The sequence below is a fragment of the Marmota marmota genome, unplaced genomic scaffold, assembly GCF_001458135.2.
Source record: "Marmota marmota marmota unplaced genomic scaffold, marMar, whole genome shotgun sequence".
Classification (NCBI taxonomy): Eukaryota; Metazoa; Chordata; class Mammalia; order Rodentia; family Sciuridae; genus Marmota; species Marmota marmota.
In genome coordinates this window covers 303,108-320,583 of record NW_026000174.1, presented here as the reverse complement: position 1 = coordinate 320,583, position 17,476 = coordinate 303,108, and the positions used below count along the sequence as shown (strand labels likewise).

Genomic DNA, 17,476 nt, shown 5'->3' with positions numbered 1-17,476 from the left:
GATGAAACAGATGTAGTTGTTACCTATCAGACAAAGAAGGGACTTTCTAGTTTTTTCTATTATGTCATCAATATTTCATATACAAAAGCAAGTAGTTTTATTTTTGAAATTTAGTGTATTTTAGCAAAGAAATATCAAGAACTCAATGGATAAACAATAAAAAGTCATAATGAATTTTAATGAATTAATATACTTTGGAAATCTAATTAAATATCCAAAGGCTATCATTTCAAAAACAGAGGTTGTTCTGTGTAATAATATCTTTCACTGTATTGTCTTTGTCTGTGAAATACTGAAAGCCAAAAGCATGTTTTTAATTTATTCAGTGAAATATTAAAAATAACATGTTTAGCAATGAGTTTTTGATGACATGGATAAATCTATTGTAACAACTAAAGCTATATTTTTAAAAGGAGAATACAAAACTGTTTATTCTGGATGATTATACTGCTACATCAAAAAAAGAAAAAACGCACACCTGTAATTCCAGTGGCTCAGGAGGCTGAGGTAGAAGGATCGAGAGTCCAAAGCCAGCCTCAGCAACAGTGAGGCAGTATGTAACTCAATGAGACCCTGTCTGTAAATATAATACAAAATTGGGCTGGGGATGTGGCTCAGTGGTCAAGTGCCACTGAGTTCAATCCCTGGTGCCAAAAAGAAAAAGAAAAAATATTTACTTAGGAAATACATCAAAATATCAGCAATGATTATGTTTAAGTGTTGATATAAATGACTTTTGGGTTTGTTTATTTTTGCATATCTCCATTTTACATAATAAATATGAAAAAATTTTACATAATAAATATGATAAAGCCATAATAAAATTATTTTCTTAAAAAAATAAAATGGAAATTCTTAACAGTAAACATGGGAAATAAAAAATTTTATCTTTAAATATTGATAAAATAAAGCAAATTTCCATTTCTGTTTCTATGCATTTTTTCATTTTTTTTTTCCATAATGGCATAGTTTATTTTCATAGTGGAAAATGCATGAATAGCTTTTTTAAATTATCTTGAAAATTTTTAATGGCTTAGGGTGGAATCTTTCAGATGACAAGCATTAAGCTGCCGAACTTTCCCTTTAGATTTTTGATAAATGAAAAGATACTAATTTAAAACACAGGGTTCAACAGAATGGGACAGGGTAAAGGGAAAGCAGAAATTAGAATGAGTGATGTTATGACCATTTAGGAAATAAAAAGGGTTCTAAGTATTGTAAGGAATAACTCTTAGGTAATGGGAATGGAGATGCATGAGAACAAATGTTACCTACTTTTGAACACTATTATTAATCAAGTGGGGGCTAAACATAGGAGATCATCTAGCCTGTTTCCCTTGTGATAGGTGTCATACCATATAACTTGTTGTTTGGTTGTCATATGTGTTGTTATGACATTTAGCAAATAATTTCTGAAAACAAAGTATTCAGCATATATTAAAATATCAGTAAGGAAAATCCTAACATTCTGCATACCCAAATCGAAACACTCTATTCACTAACTTCTTAATATTTAGATGATCTTTGATGTTGATACCACTTATTTACTAACCTTCACAGTTTAGAAAGTTAGGGAAAGTTATTGCTCTGATTCTTATTTAAATTTTTTTTAAAATCTGTTTCACTTTCTGCACCTATGCTTTAATGTTGTCTATTTTTTTTCTTTCCTTCCTTCCTTCCTTCTTTTCTTCAATATGGGGACTGAACTCATATTCTTATGCATGCTAGATGAGTGCTCCACCACTGAGTTACATCCCCAGACCTTTATGTAACTTCATGAGTCTTATTAAATTGCCCAGGTTAAAATCAAACTTCAGATTTCTTGTTTTACATTAAATTAGAAGATGGCCTCTTTTTTTAATTTTTGGAAATTTTTAGACTTTAGCAAATCCATTTACAACTGGATTCAACATCAAAACCTTCGTAGCTCTAAATTTTTCTTGAAAGTAATGAATCTTTGTATTGTCATTAACTTATCTACTATAATTTGCTATTAGAATAGAATAGAATAATGCTTTTTGAGGACCTCATATTCATGTCTTCCTTATTTTAATCCTTCCCTCACCTCTCCCAGAAAAAGAACCCTATAATAAAGATCTTAGAATAAACTTTTCATAACTACTTGTGAGTTAAACTAAATTACCATTTGGGAAGTCAGAATGTTTCAATATTTAAATGTTCATGTAGTTAAACTTAATAACATAATCCTCAATTTAAAATTGAGAAAATAGACTGAAATTTTTAATAAATTATTTAAAGACACATGTGTTAAGAGGCAAAATAAACATGTCCGCTTAGATCAATTCATGTTCTTTCACAATATCACATCAAAATCACATCATTCCACTGATACTCCTGATTTTCATAGGTATTACTATATTTGGAATTTGAAGAGTCAGTCCATGCTCAGGAAAATATGATATAAAAAAACTCTTGGTTTTAGCAAAAATCAGAACGTATGTCATAAAGAACTTTAGCAAATTAAATTTAATGTCTAAAATTCATGAGTTAAAATGTATTTCCGTCTTTAAGAATGACACTCATGATTTAAAACCCATATAAGATATTTTTCTTTAAGCAAACTAAAATTAAGAAAACCTTGTTTATCTATTCTGAACCTGCAAACTAAACTCTAGAAAACTTTCACTTGAGTCTATTCCCAAACTCTCAGATTATTTTAAAAAAGCACAGGATCAAACTAACTGAACAGCAAGTTTAGTGATAGTTTCTATACAATCCAAGCCAATCCCCACCCTATAGAAAAATACCATAGGAGGTTAACAAATAGAACACAGACAATTCTCAGCAGCAAATGGGATTTCTAAAGTAGGGGAAGAATATTCACCTTGAGCTCTACATTTTTGTGGTTTACTATGAGTCATTTTTTTTTTCCAGTTGGAACCCATTAATACAGACCACTGATGATATGTGTTTGATTTTTCTTGTAGGTATTCTGAGCTATCAGAGGGGAGTCCTTTGGCCTTTTGTTTTTATAGTTTAACAGACTTCACAAATGTGATTTGGGGGTTCATATGGCTAAACTCCAAGAGAATTGACAAAACTCAATGGCCCAAAGTTACTTGTAAAGTAATTTGATTGAGAAAAATCAGTGAGGTGTAAAAGTACCCATCACCCTATCCCATCAGTTTTCTCCACTGGCACATCTTACTTTCCATTCCACAACTTTCTCCTAGGGGTATTTTGACTCACTTTGAAGTCATGACATGGAACAACAAGGAGTTAACTCAGGATAAGATGCTGACTGGAAGACATGTAAAAAAAAGCATACTGGGGAAAAGGAAGTTTACAGATTATTATTATTATTATATAAGATTGTTAAGGATCAGAGTAAAATAAAGGAAAGAAGAAAGATGACATTTTAAAGCTGCTTTTATGAAATAAGCTTCATGCTAAGTACTTTCATCAATTGGAAAATTACTTGCAAATTCTGTTCTTTAGCTTACTTATGAATAGGACCTAACTTGTTGAATAGTGAAGATTTTGACATAGAATATATGATGTCAGACTCATGAGATGTTAATGATGTTGCTCTATCATTTATTTTAATTTACTTATAAGACTCACAACAATATCATAAGGTAGACATTACTTCCCTTGTTTGACTTTTGAAAACTCTAAGCTTCAGTGAAGATTAATAAAATATATTAATACTTTTTTGAATGAAATATGTTCCATCTCAAACTGAAATTCCAACCAACAATTGTGGCCAAGCCACCAAAACTTTTTGCCAATGACCAACAATAACACACAGCTTTATTCCCTCAGGAAGGATCAGAAAGGCAGCCAGAGGTCAACCAAAGAACTGAACCCAAAGCTTCAGCTGACCAGCAAGTATACAACATCATTATCAAACATATTTGTTAAGCACCCTTGTGAGCACCATGATAATGGAGTAAAGAATACATCTCCCTGTTCCACCAGCCATTTACTATATGATCAGTAAATCCCTTCCATCTTCAAGTGTCTCTGAATTTCTTTTAATATGTTCACTTATAAACATAAACAATTTATGATATTGCTATTTAGAACTACTCATAGTAAAATACCATTAGTACCAAATACTACTATTGAATATTTATAGCAATGGCTATCATATTCTGAGTGCCTATATTCCAGGCATTTCACTTGAATTTTCTTAGGTAATCTTTAATAACCTAAGAGTAAGCTTTAATATCTATTTCATCAAGTAGATCAGTTAAACTTAGGCTCAGATAATTAATTTGTTAGTTTTATAAAGGGAAAACCATCTTAAACCATGATTCAAACACATATCCATATAGCTCCAAAACCTATGATCTTTTCAATAAGAAATTCCAGCTGATTTTCCTCTCCAGAATTACCTAGGCAATTTGAAAATAATTTATGTGACTAACATAATGTTTAGGACAATGGACATGAAGAAACGCTGGCCAGAAGTTAGGATACCTATCATCTCCATTCAGCTTTGCACTGAGTATATAAAGAAGGCATTTAATTACACTAAATCCATCTGTCAGATAAGGTAAATGGACTAAAACAATTCCTAAGGTCTCTGTAGCATATCACAGTTCTACAGACTCCTCTCCCTCCATGCTGAGTGCTCCCCAGGGAAGAGCAAACATGACTACTATGATTATAATTCCAATTACTATTGTTGGCCTCAGCAATGTGCAAAATAAAATAACTCCTCAATATTTACCATGTTCCTACTCTAAGAGTCATTTCCCTAAGTCATACGTTTGATGCCAAGAGTTAAGCAATCCAAATGAAATATTGATGTTGTTCCTCAGGGGGTGTTAATTTATTTGATTTCCTTCTTTGAGGACATGGCAGGGGTAAAACAGGTGTGTAAAACAATGTTCAAAAAAAAATTAAGGGTAAGATTAAGACTTAAATGCTACAAATGACTGATCTGGAATGTCACAATACCTTCATAAGGAGGCCTGAGAAGGGATTTTATGCAATGTCATTCTGGAATGTTACTGCTCAGCTGGGATTCTACAACTGAGGAAAAAAGAACTACATTAATCTCAAATTAATTCATCAAAACTCATGCTTAACTTCCAGAGGAAAACTAAGAAACATGTTAATGTGTCAAAATGCATTCTACTGTCATGTATAATTAGAACAAATTAAAACATAAAAAACAAAAGTCATATATCGAAGTCTTGATGTACAATACTTCAGAATGTGACTGTATTTGGAGATAGTCTTTAAAGTGGCAATTAAGATTAAATGATATACTTGGAATGGGTCCTAATCCAACTTTAATTGTCCTTAGAAGAAGAGAAACAGAAGCACACAGAATGAAGGTCATGTGAAGACAAAGGAAGAAGAGAGCCATGTATAAGCCAAAGAAAGAGGTCTATGAAAGGAACAAACTCCACTGACAACTTGAGCCTTAACTTCTAGCCTCCAAAACTGTGCAGAAACAAATTTCTTTTGTTTAAGCCATCTAGTCTGTAGTACTTTGCTATGGCAGTCCTGGCAAACTAATATAGTAGAAAGAAATTGAGATACATGTTCTGACTTGGATTTAAAAACAATCCATGTATTATATTCTTACCTTTACGTCTAATCAAGTACTTAGTAAGATATACTAAAGCAACCTCACAAACATACAGACTACACACAGTCACATGCCAGACCATTGTGTTACGACACATAATAACTTGACAAAAGTAGAGAATTCCAGGTTTTAACACTGTTGAAGAACCTCACATGGAACAGCAGGATGATTGAGGGCGTGTGTTCAGTGTCAAGCAGAGGTGGGCTCAAACTGGACTCTTCCATTTAGCTGTACATGCTGGGGAAATTTATCTACTGCTGAGAATCACTTTCTCAATTCTATAAAAAGTGATAATTTCTATCCTCAGAGTGGTTATAAGGATTTAATTAAATATAAGGATTAATTGAGCTTATAAAAATAAAGAGCCATGAAGTGCATCAGGTACATAGTGTGTGATCAATAAATAGTAAAAGTTGTTATTTGATTGAATCGTATGAAACTGCTAATATTTGATTGTTCTGTTCTATCAAAAGGCATTCTATATGATTCAACTCAATATTTATGTTGCATAGAGGCAGAAGAACACAATGATTCAGAATAAAAATTCTGTCAATGGATGCATGGATGAAGAAAATATGGTTTATATGCACACAATGAAATACTTTTCTATCTTTAAAAAGAAGGAAATCCTGCCACTTACACTGACATGGATGAAACTGGAAGGCATCATGATGTTAAGAAAAATAAGCCAGGCACAGAAAGACAAATACAACATCATCTCACCTAATATGTGGAACCTAACAAAGTTGAATTCCTAGAAGTAGAGCGCACAATGGTGGTTACCAGTGGTTGCAGAGGTAGGGTAAAGTCGGGAGATAATAGTCAAAGAATGCAAAATTTGAATTAGGAGAAATAAATTCAAGAGATCTATTGTACATTATGATGACTATAAAGTAAAAGTGTCACATTCTTGAAAATTGAAGATTTTAAGTGTCTTACTACCAAAAAAAAAAAAATTAAAAAGTATGTGAAGTAATTAATGTATATGTTGATTAGCTCCATTCAGTCATTTTATAATACTTATATATTTCAAAACATCATGTTGAATACAATAAATTTATACAATTTTTGTAAAATTAAAAAATAAAAGAATATAAACTCTAGATCCAGGACCTTAGGCTAGATTCCTGCCTCTGTCACTCACTAGCAAGTTATAGAACCTCCCTCTCAAATTCAGTTTCTCAGTTGCAAAGTAAAAAATCAAAATCATCTATTCCATACATTAGATAAAAAGATTAAGGATTATCTTGCATGCACAAGGCCCTGGGTTCAATCCCCAGCACCACACACACACACACACACACACACACACACACACACACAATTAAGTAAATTAATCAATGCAAAGCTCTTAGAATAATGCCTAATACTTAATCCTCACTGATGAAGTCTGCTATTAGCATTAATGTTATTCATATCAAAATGAAGGAAGTGATTTTAAAATGCCTGAAATTCATTTCAACTGACAATCTATGCTGTTTGGAATGGTATTGATAAAAGAGAATTACACACTAGGCGGAAAACAAAGAGATCAAATATTGAGCCCCCAAATGCTGATAAGTATAGTGAAATCAAAATTATCTAAATAGGCTGGGTGTGTTAGCACACACCTGTAATCCCAGCAGCTCAGTGTAATCCCAGCAGCTCAGGAGGCTGAGCCAGGAGGTTCAAAGGCAGACTCTGCAATTTAGAGAGGCCCTAAGCAATTCAGCAAGACCCTGTCTCTAAATAAAAATATAAAAAAGGACCAGGGACATGACTAAGTGGTTAAGTATCTCTTCAATCCCCAGTATCAAAAATAAATAAACAAATGAATAGCTCAAAAACTAAGTAAAAATGTCTTGCAATTCCTTCACAATTTATCTAAGGGAAATGAAAACTTCAAAAAAAAAAAACCTTTATTATGTTGAAAATATATTTTTATTGAGGGAAAATTAATAATTTTCCTTAAATTCTTAACTTGCTGATCATTTTAAAATATCATTTCACATAAAAAAAAGGCTAGTGGTCCACTTTTCATGGGGTTTAGACAGAATCAATAGACCAAATAGTAAAGAAACCACTAATTCAGTGTGTGATAGTGAGAAAATAACTTCGATCTTATTTTTCTATTTTGAAAAATAAAAACAAACTCTAAAGATACCAAAACTCCCAAATCTAAAACTCTGTGGATTGCTATCAACTGTAAATTGATAAATATACTGTGATTTCATCAAAGTATTAAAACCCACCTCACCTGTCAATAAACAGAAAAACACCTGGCTCAATTAGCAAAGACTAAGAAGAAAAAATGAACAAAAATAACAGTTTAAAATATCCCCTGAATAGAAACCACAATGTGTGCCTGGCTAATTCTGGCTAGTGACTTTTATATTCTGTGCAATAAAAGGAAAGAGTTAATGATCAAGCCTCCTTCAGAAATTCACAGGAGGCATGTATTCCTTCCTTCTCAGCAGAATTAAAGCTGCCCAGACCAGCTGTGAAACCAACAGTGACTTAAAATCCTAGGTTCATTCGCCTAGAAATTCTAATCTTCAACCTTAAGCAGTTCACATGACATCAGACTTCTGTCTCTGTACAATGTTATGATACACTTCTAGGACTCATAAGAGGGTAAATTAGTTAATGTTTCTAAAGAATAATGATTGACCAAAGAAACATCATCCTGGTGTTTCACTAGAAAGTTAGAAAAAAACCTAAATGCTCATAACTTTCTCTCAAATAACATAGATATCTCAAAAAGGATTTCCAAAGGAAAAAAGTTTCATGTCCATACAGCAGGTAGAAGAAAAAAAAAAAAAACATGTGAGGAAAAAGCAAAGAATTTTTAATTCTCATCTTAAAATTATGAGAATAGGTTAAAATTGAATAGTCCATATACAAATGTTAGTTTGGAGAGAAAAAAAAATGTAAAACCAAGAAACTAAGGCACACATACCTTGTACCACAAAATTCATTCTTTTCCAAAGTTAAAATGTTTATATCAATTACATAATACTCTAGTTATAAAAATGTCAAAATATATTTCAAAAATGGGTAACATGAATATGAGTGCTTGATTTTTGAGTTAGAATGCCACCATATTTTTTAATGGAAAAAATAAATTTCTTAGGTTTGCTAACAGCACATTAGCATTTTCTATTAGAGTAAAAAGTAACTGTATCTCCATTTCTTAAAATAAATAAATCAAAACTTATTTATCTTAAGCAATCCAAGACGTCCTTTATTTAAAGAGCTGCAATGGAAGAGTGCATGAGGTCGGTTCAATTTTTTTGTTTGCTTGGGTATTTGTTTTGTTTTGGTTTCCCCTCAAGACTTTTCTTCTTATCCAATTTTAAGATTCCAAACTCACAGCATGTCATAATTAAACATCTCCTAGGAAGTACACAATCAGATTAGCATATTAACTCAGGCATAAACCAGCCATGACCATGCTGCTCTCAGTCTGTAAAAGGCCAGTCTGGGAAAGATCATTAAAAAAGAAGAAAAAAAACTACTAAAACATATTTATCTCTCCTTTATTTTATCTTCTAGCACTATAGGTCTTATTTTCCCTTTCAATTCTAAAGTAATTTTTAATCTTTAATTGTGGTATAAGAACAGTCATATAGAAATAGTAATGAACACTCTTGTTCTGAGAATTAAATATTTCCCCTTCATTCTTAAAAATTGCCAACACCAGAAAGTTCAGAAGACAAGGCAGAAGACAGAGATTTTTACAGTTCATGCCAATAATTAAAGTCCACAACCACCCTTCCAATATCAACTCTTATTTATAGAGGAGGAGAAAAAAAAAACTAGCCATAACATAATGTATTTTTTATTGGGCTACTTAGCTGGCTAGTTGTTTGCTTTGAAGCAAAATAGTAAGCATTGTGGCCAAGAGTAAGAATAAATCTCCCCACAGTTTGTACTTGAACTGCCAAAAATGGAAGCCACTGACCATACATGGCCATTCAGTATGTGAAATGTGTCTATCATTATAAAGGAACTAAATGTTTAGTTTAATTTTATTAATTAAAAAAAAAATTGGGGGGGGGAGGGTGGTTAAGGAGGATAGTTTCTCACTCTGTTTCCCATTCTGATCTTGGACTCCTGGGCTCAAGTGATTCTCCTGTCTCAGCTGGGACTACAGGCACATGCCACTGCATCTGATTCCAAAAAACTTAAATTTTAAAGTTGATACACATTTGTATTATTAGATAAAATTCTGACTGTAAACTTTATGAAGCCTAAATGTAGGTAAGGTGTTCCTGTTAAAAATTTAGTGGTTGAATTGTAACTTTCCTGAATATAAATTTCAAGTATTTAATAAGAAGGAATCATGTAAAGTATCTCATTAATTTCTTTAGTAATGACTACCTGTTAAAGTGATAATGTTTTAGATATATTGGGTTTAATTTATTTTTAGAATTAATGACTCTGTCTTCTTCTTATTTTGTCTTGCATTGTATTTCTACTGGGCAGTATGGATAAAGAATAGTATTAACCAGTGGTTTACATTCTTGAGATAGGCAAGAGAAATAGTTTAGAAAAATATGTATTATGAGGGAAAAGCAAAGAGGTAAGAAAGGACTCCATTCAAATTCTACTTCTGACAGTAACCATCAGACCTTAGAACAAGTCACACAGCTTCCTAGGTCTGTATATCCTCAAATGTAAAGTGCAGAGCATAGCTTCCAAGCTAAAACAAAATATTTGTAAAGTGTCTGGCATATCATATGTATAAATAAATAGTTGAATAATAATTGTTTTCAATACAAATCAGAGATCTTTGCCAACACTTCTCAATATCTGTATCTTCCTACAAACAAGATATGTTCTGTGGATCCTTGTAGCCCATAATACCATAGTAATGTTACTATTATAGGTACATTTTACAGGTGAATGGCAACAAGCGTTATATTTAATGCTATTATCAAATTTCTCAGCGAATGAATATACTGTTTCCATCTGTGTTTTAAAGTGGTACAATCAAATTGATTTCCATAAATAGTATCATGAGAACCTAAAATTCACCTAAAAGTGATTAATAAAATCAGAATACTTATGTCCCCTTTAGTATTTCTACAATTCTATCATTTTAAGTCTGACTACTTGATAAGATCTAATATGCACTGCTGTAAGACATTAATAATATTTAGTCATTAAAGCTGTAAAACACAGACATCAGCAATATTTACTTAAAAAATAATTGTAACTCATTATTTTTATGTATTATTATACTGTATATATATATATATATATATATATATATATATATATATGTATATGTGTATGTGTGTGTGTGTGTGTTGCATTTTGAAAAGCATCTGCAAATTCTTATTCTATGAAACTATATCACAGCCATCACAATATTAGAAAAGTTATGCCTAGGACAAATAAAATTATTCCTCCATGAAGTTAAGACCAAAACTAAAGGGGTTACTTTTTCACTACAAAGAACCATTTAGTTTTAAAACACCTACTTCAAAAAGTTTAGATACATTAATGAAAAAAATTATAATTTCTGGGGAGACATTAGGAAGTCATAGATTATTTTTCCTTTCCACAAGAACTCTTGGTAAAATGTTAAATTCTTACTAAATGGTTTAAAAATCAGCTCAGTTTTATGAAAACTAACTCACAATGACCTATCAGTCTGCCCATTGCCCTCCTTGCTCCTAGTCTTCCATTTGTTCATTTTATCACTCTCTTCCTTCATTCACTTGATCAGTGTTTATTGAACCCCTACTATATGCCAGCAGTTCTTGAACCTTCCTAACTTGTTGGTATCATTTAAACAAAAGCACCAAGTGGAATGGAAGTACAGAGATGCAGCATATTTTGAAATGTTTTAAAATTTTATTGGCCTGTCATAAAGAAAAATAAAATTACGGCACTTGCAGACCACCACGTTAAGCAAAATAAGTCAAACTCACAAGGTCAAGTGTCATGTTTTCTCTCATATGCAGAAACTAGAGAGGATAAAGAAAAAAAAAAAAAAAGCTAGGAGTGGATCTCCTAAAAGTCAAAAGGAGATCAGTCAAGAAAAGGGACCAAGGGGTGGAAGGTGGGGAGGGAGGAAGGAAGTGCTAAGGAATGATATTGGCAAATTATATTGTTATATAGGGTGCATATATGAATAGATAACAACAAATCCCATCAATATATACAACTATAATACACCAATAAAAATGTGGGAAACTTTTTAAAAAAATAAAATAGACATAATTTGAAATTAAATATTAAAATTTATTTGGCTGTGAGGGTGCACACATGCACACACATGCATGTATATATGTTGAATTTTATCAGACCTATCACTAACATATATTTAAAGTTACACAGGATCCATGTTGACAAAAATTGGTTTACAAAAATTTTTGGTTTCCAACATAATTAGTTTCCTTTTAAATTATTGTTTTGGCTTATGCTGGGTCACAAAGTTCAAATCCAAAGTGCAGTTATGTCTTTTCAAGTTATTGCAATAACTCTCCAATTCTTAAGATTTTATATTGCCACAAATACCCTCTTAATCCAGAACAAATTTTACTCTCAAGAGTTTTCTCCATGTTGCTCAACAAGTTACATAATAAATTTCCCACTGGAAAACCTCCTGCTCATTAATTCACATCAAATAACAAATTTCCAGGAAACAAAATAAGGAAAGGCTAGCAGATCTTATGTTTTAGTACAGAAGATTTCTTGTTTATTGAATTATAATTATTTACTTGTTGGTTTTCCATTAGATTGCAAGCAATTTGAGGGATGGGGCTTTACTCTTCATGCATGCATTTGAAAAGCATAGGTTTGAGGATAGTTTCTACATTGTTGAATAAAAGAAAGAAAGAATTGTTCAGATTTTAGAATTTCTAATAAAATGAGTTTGTTTTTGAGACTCTCTTAACCCATTAGCTAAAAACCTAGGCATTAAGCTTTAAAAAGATAGTGTGGCAATAGATTATGAAAAATAGTACTTTGGTTACACAATAAAAATATCAATCATTAATTCAGCTGCAACTTATTGCAGGCTTAACACTTGCCAATCATTGAGATGCTAGGATTAAAAAGTAAAGTCTATACATGTAAAACATGAAAGGGAGACCTGGTTCTACAGAATTCATTGAACTAATATTAAAATTGCAATGAAATTATGAAAAACAAAGTGATACATTTCCTCTTTTGAATGTGTTTTCTTCCTCAATGAGAAGGAATGACAAAATCTGCTTGTTCAGGTGACCTAAGACCTTGCAATATATTTTATAATTTTTGCTTGTTGCTTAGAAAATATAGTCTCCTTATACAAAGTAAGATGTCATCAGTGACACTATCTTTTGTTAAGAGGTTAGGTAGGAAGAGGATAAGAAGGAATAATGAGATCAGAAACAGAAAAGGGAAAGGAAAGAATTTCAAAGTGAATAAATCAGAGCAAAGTTTTGCACAATATTATCCTCATATTAGACCAGTATTCTAGAGCCATGATCAGCCACTAACTTAAAGCCAGCAGCTGAGAACTACACAGAAAGAATACCCTCATTAGACACATACTTTGTGAAAACTGTCAGTAAAAGAAACAGTGCAGAAATCCTCTGGATAAGCTTATGGGAAGGATGAAAGCCTTGATAAGTGCAAACTAAAAGCCTGTCATCAGTTGGTTCTCCTAGTATAGCAAATCCTTCAGGGCATTTTGCAGCTTGCAAAAAGTAGCAACCCTTCTCAGGCTCTAATAGCCTCTGGCAGATTCATTCATTTCACTTTAGCAGATAATACCTTTGGTTCTTAAAAAGAGTTAATCGTTCTATTCTAGACAAGTGTAAAGATAAATCAAGAAATTTGACCACTTTAGAGATCAACAACTTTTTCAAAGTGTACAACAAAGGTTTCTTTGATAAATGGAAGAACTGACCAAGTTCTGCTGAATTAAAGCCACTGCACCAGGTTACCCAAGTCCCACTTACACCCAGCATCTGGTGGAGGTAGTGATACTCTGGTCCTTGGTTGTACAGCAGGAAGGTTTTCCAGAAAAGCAGGACATTCAGAGACAGCCAAATGAGCTAAACCAATCAGACAAAGGGAGAGAAAAAACAAAATTTTTAAAAAGGCATCACTTGATGAATGAAACCACAAGTCCATTGTTCGGACACAGAGTTTTCAATGCAATCTCAATGAAAAATTGCAGAAGACTTTCTTAATTGGTCAGAAAGTTGAAAAGCGCTCATAAATAAATCTGGATCCAGGCCCTTCACCTGAGATAAGCTTTGGGTGGCAAACGGGTCAGCTAAATGATCTTTGAAATACAAAATAAGATTAAGAAATTAGTGACATCACCATATCACCATGTCCTAAGTAAAACGCAAGCAACCCCAGAAAAAACCAATGGGGGCAAACATGTTTAAAGGGTTAAGAGAAAGCTGTGTTCACTTAAAGTAATTGTTTCTCCCCTCCTTCACATCCGCTCATCAGTGTGTAGGAAAGTTCCCATGCATGGGGGTTGGGGGAGGGGGTCGTTATCATCTCCAGGTTTTAACATTGTAAAGTTTTGTTAGTTGAAACTGTTCGAATCTAACTTCCACTTCCAACTTCCCACCCGCCCACGCTCAGGGAATGAATCAAACTAGCTGCGGGAGAGACCGAACGCGAGCGCCCGGCCCGCCATCCTACCAGGCAGAGGTGTTTAACCCCTTCGTTGGCCAGCCAGCTCCTCCAGGACACAGCCATGCCGCAGGCCCCACGGTGCTGCGCTCTTTGCCTGCGGCCCCGAAAAGGAGCAAGCGACTGCCGGGACAACGGTTACAGCGGTGCGGCCCGCGGGGGGCGGGAGAACCGAGGGTCAAAGACTGAGTGAAGTCGGGGCCCGGCGCCGAGCCAGCCCGGGCGGGGTGTGCGCCCGCTCCCACCCGCCCGGCCCGCTGCCCCGGCGGCCGCACCGTCTGCGCTCGCGCCAGCCCCTTTGTCTGCGCTCAGTCTGCTGTTGTGGCTGCTGCTGTTCAGGATGTCCCGGGTGGAACCTTGGAGGCGTCCCCCGCAGTTGCAGGCTCAGTCTGCCCAGTGCCGAAACACCAACCAAGAAGTGGAGCCTGATAGTCATGCTAAAAGTGGGGGCACTCGCTACACCCTGGAGCCCGCGTGCACGCACACACACACACACACACACACACACACACTCAGCCCCCACACACATACACAATCAGAATCACACACAGTACACACACTCATACACACCCAGCACCACAGTCACACCACACACACACACACACACACACACACACACATACCACGCACACCACACGCACACTCACATATTCACACAATACCCCACACACACACCACACACGCCATACACTCCCCACACCTGCCCCATACACATCACAAATGCGGCACACTCACCACAGGAACAAAACACACACACCTAGTTTTGGACTGGTTGTTTGCCCTCTCCAAAAAAGTTTAACTCAAAGAGGCTCAGTAAAGAAGTTTGAACTTGAAATCGTTTTCTGAGTTTCAACCTCCCCCTTCTCAGGCTACTTATCCTGCCTCAGAACAAAGGGCCCCTCCAACAAAGAAGCCTCCCACTACCTGTTCCTTCATTACACAGCCTACCCTATCTTACCAGAAAACTTTCAAAACATTGCTGAATAAAAAGAATGGGGTCTGAGGGTAAATAGGTAAAACTGCCTTAATTCTCAGGGGCTTTATGGAAGCTCAGATTCACTCTACTTAGGAATTAGGTGTTTTACTACCTAGTTTGGGGGTCTATTTAGTAGTAGGATCCTCTCAAACTTGTACCGGAGGCCCAGTGAAGAGTGAGAAAAATGTGAAGCCAACATAGGGTACCCATCCTATACTGCAGTGCATCCATATTAGAGAAGAGGGGGAAAAATTATTCATATAAAAGAATGTCTGATGATGCACAATAAGTTCATTAAAACATAAACTTTCTCAAATTTAACTAACAAATGACAGAAAAAGTTCTCTACTAGTAACCTAATCTTGTGGCTTTCAGGTTCTTGTTTTTTTGTTGTTGTTGTTGTTTGTTTGTTTGTTTTATTATAAAATTAATTTTATCACACTAGCCATGGGATATAATTGAAACTAAATTTCATAAAATCATACTGACCTTACTCCATGTAATATGCTTAATTTAATGAGTAGATTAATGTTTACAACCTTCAGTTTGAAAAATTGGAGTAAATTCATATCAAGTTCAAGTTAAATTTCAGTTTCCTTTCTAATAATCTGATTATTTGAAACCTTCCTATTTCATACATGATCTAATCCTAAAAACTACCCCAAATATTAGCATTAGAGAGTATATTATTTATCAACAATTTAATAATAATTTATAAGTAATTTAATAATATTTATAATTAAGACTGTGATCTTATGGACCATGATTTTCTTAAAGGATAAACAAAAGGAGCAAATTAGAAACTCAAGCCTGTCACTACTGGATAAAGTTCAAAATTTAACACATACTAAAAGTTTAATTTTAATAAATGGGGACAGGGCTATTGGTTGGCAAAATAGTTTCCTGCAATGCGTTGAGAAGATCAAGACAATTGAATAGTAGAAATTTCTAAAAGCTCAGCTATTTCCAGAAAAATAATGACAAAAAAAAAAAAAAGACAAAAATGATAGAAGCAACTCTAAATATGTACCTGCAAAGTATCAGGCACTGACCTTTGTAAGTAGTAATCAGAAATCTCCCTTACTTGTCATGATAGTTCTCTAGCTGTATGTTAGTCCCCCACATTAAAGCTGAAGAAACTGAAGGTAAGAGATTAAGAAACTTTTGTTACATAGTGAAACAGGGCTGCTTAAGGCTTAAACAACCCACTACCATTCTATTGTGAAATCTAGAAAAATAACAGAAAGCTATATATAAATGTTGATTATTTTATTTGTTTTTTTTTTATTGGTTGTTCAAAACATTACAAAGCTCTTGACATATCATATTTCATACATTAGATTCAAGTTGGTTATGAACTCCCAATTTTACCCCAAATACAGATTGCAGCATCACATCGGTTACACATCCACAATTTTACATAATGCCCTATTAGTAACTGTTGTATTCTGCTACCTTTCCTATCCTCTGCTATCTCCCCTCCCCTCCCATCTTCTCTCTCTACCCCATCTACTGTAATTCATTTATCTCCTTGTTTATTTTCCCATTCCCCTCATAACCTCTTATATGTAATTTTGTATAACCATGCGGGTCTCCCTCCATTGCCATGCAATTTCCCTTTTCTCTCCCTTTCCCTCCCACCTCATGTATCTGTTTAATGTTAATCTTTTCTTCCTGCTCTTCCTCCCTGCTTTGTTCTTAGTTGCTCTCATTATATCAAAGAAGACATTTGGTATTTGTTTTTTAGGGATTGGCTAGCTTCACTAAGCATAATCTGCTCTAGTGCCATCCATTTCCCTGCAAATTCCATGATTTTGTCATTTTTTAGTGCTGCATAATACTCCATGGTGTATAAATGCCACATTTTTTTAATCCATTCATCTATTGAAGGGCCTCTGGGTTGGTTCCACAGTCTAGCAATTGTGAATTGTGCTGCTATGAACATCGATGTAGCAGTATCCCTGTAGTACGCTCTTTTAAGGTCTTCAGGGAATAGTCCGAGAAGGGCAATAGCTGGGTCAAATGGTGGTTCCATTCCCAGCTTTCCCAGGAATCTCCATACTGCTTTCCAAATTGGCCGCACCAGTTTGCAGTCCCACCAGCAACATACAAGAGTACACTTTTCCCCACATCCTCTCCAGCACTTCTTGTTGTTTGACTTCATAATGGCTGCCGATCTTACTGGAGTGAGGTGGTATCTTAGGGTGGTTTTGATTTGCATTTCTCTGACTGCTAGAGATGGTGAGCAATTTTTCATGTACTTGTTGATTGATTGTATGTCCTCCACTGAGAAGTGT

The 17,476-nt window shown here is 34.3% G+C and overlaps 1 protein-coding gene across 7 annotated transcripts in view; it reads right to left on the bottom strand.

Annotated features, from left to right (window-relative positions):
- The window catches only part of Nox4 (NADPH oxidase 4), a 173,688-nt gene extending 159,235 nt beyond the window's left edge, over positions 1 to 14,453 (bottom strand). The window contains exons 1-2 of one of the 7 annotated variants that reach the window (XM_048787917.1): positions 14,213 to 14,453; positions 13,510 to 13,605 (exon numbers count right to left, since the gene is read on the bottom strand). In XM_048787917.1, the coding sequence (XP_048643874.1) occupies positions 13,510 to 13,605; positions 14,213 to 14,269 (153 nt within the window). In that variant the 5' untranslated portion in view covers positions 14,270 to 14,453. Of the gene's footprint in view, positions 1 to 4,929; positions 5,005 to 7,805; positions 8,331 to 13,509; positions 13,606 to 14,212 lie in introns of those variants that run through there. The other 6 variants (XM_015477317.2, XM_048787918.1, XM_048787919.1 and 3 more) reach the window with 6 other exon arrangements.
- Between the last annotated feature and the right edge of the window lie 3,023 nt (positions 14,454 to 17,476).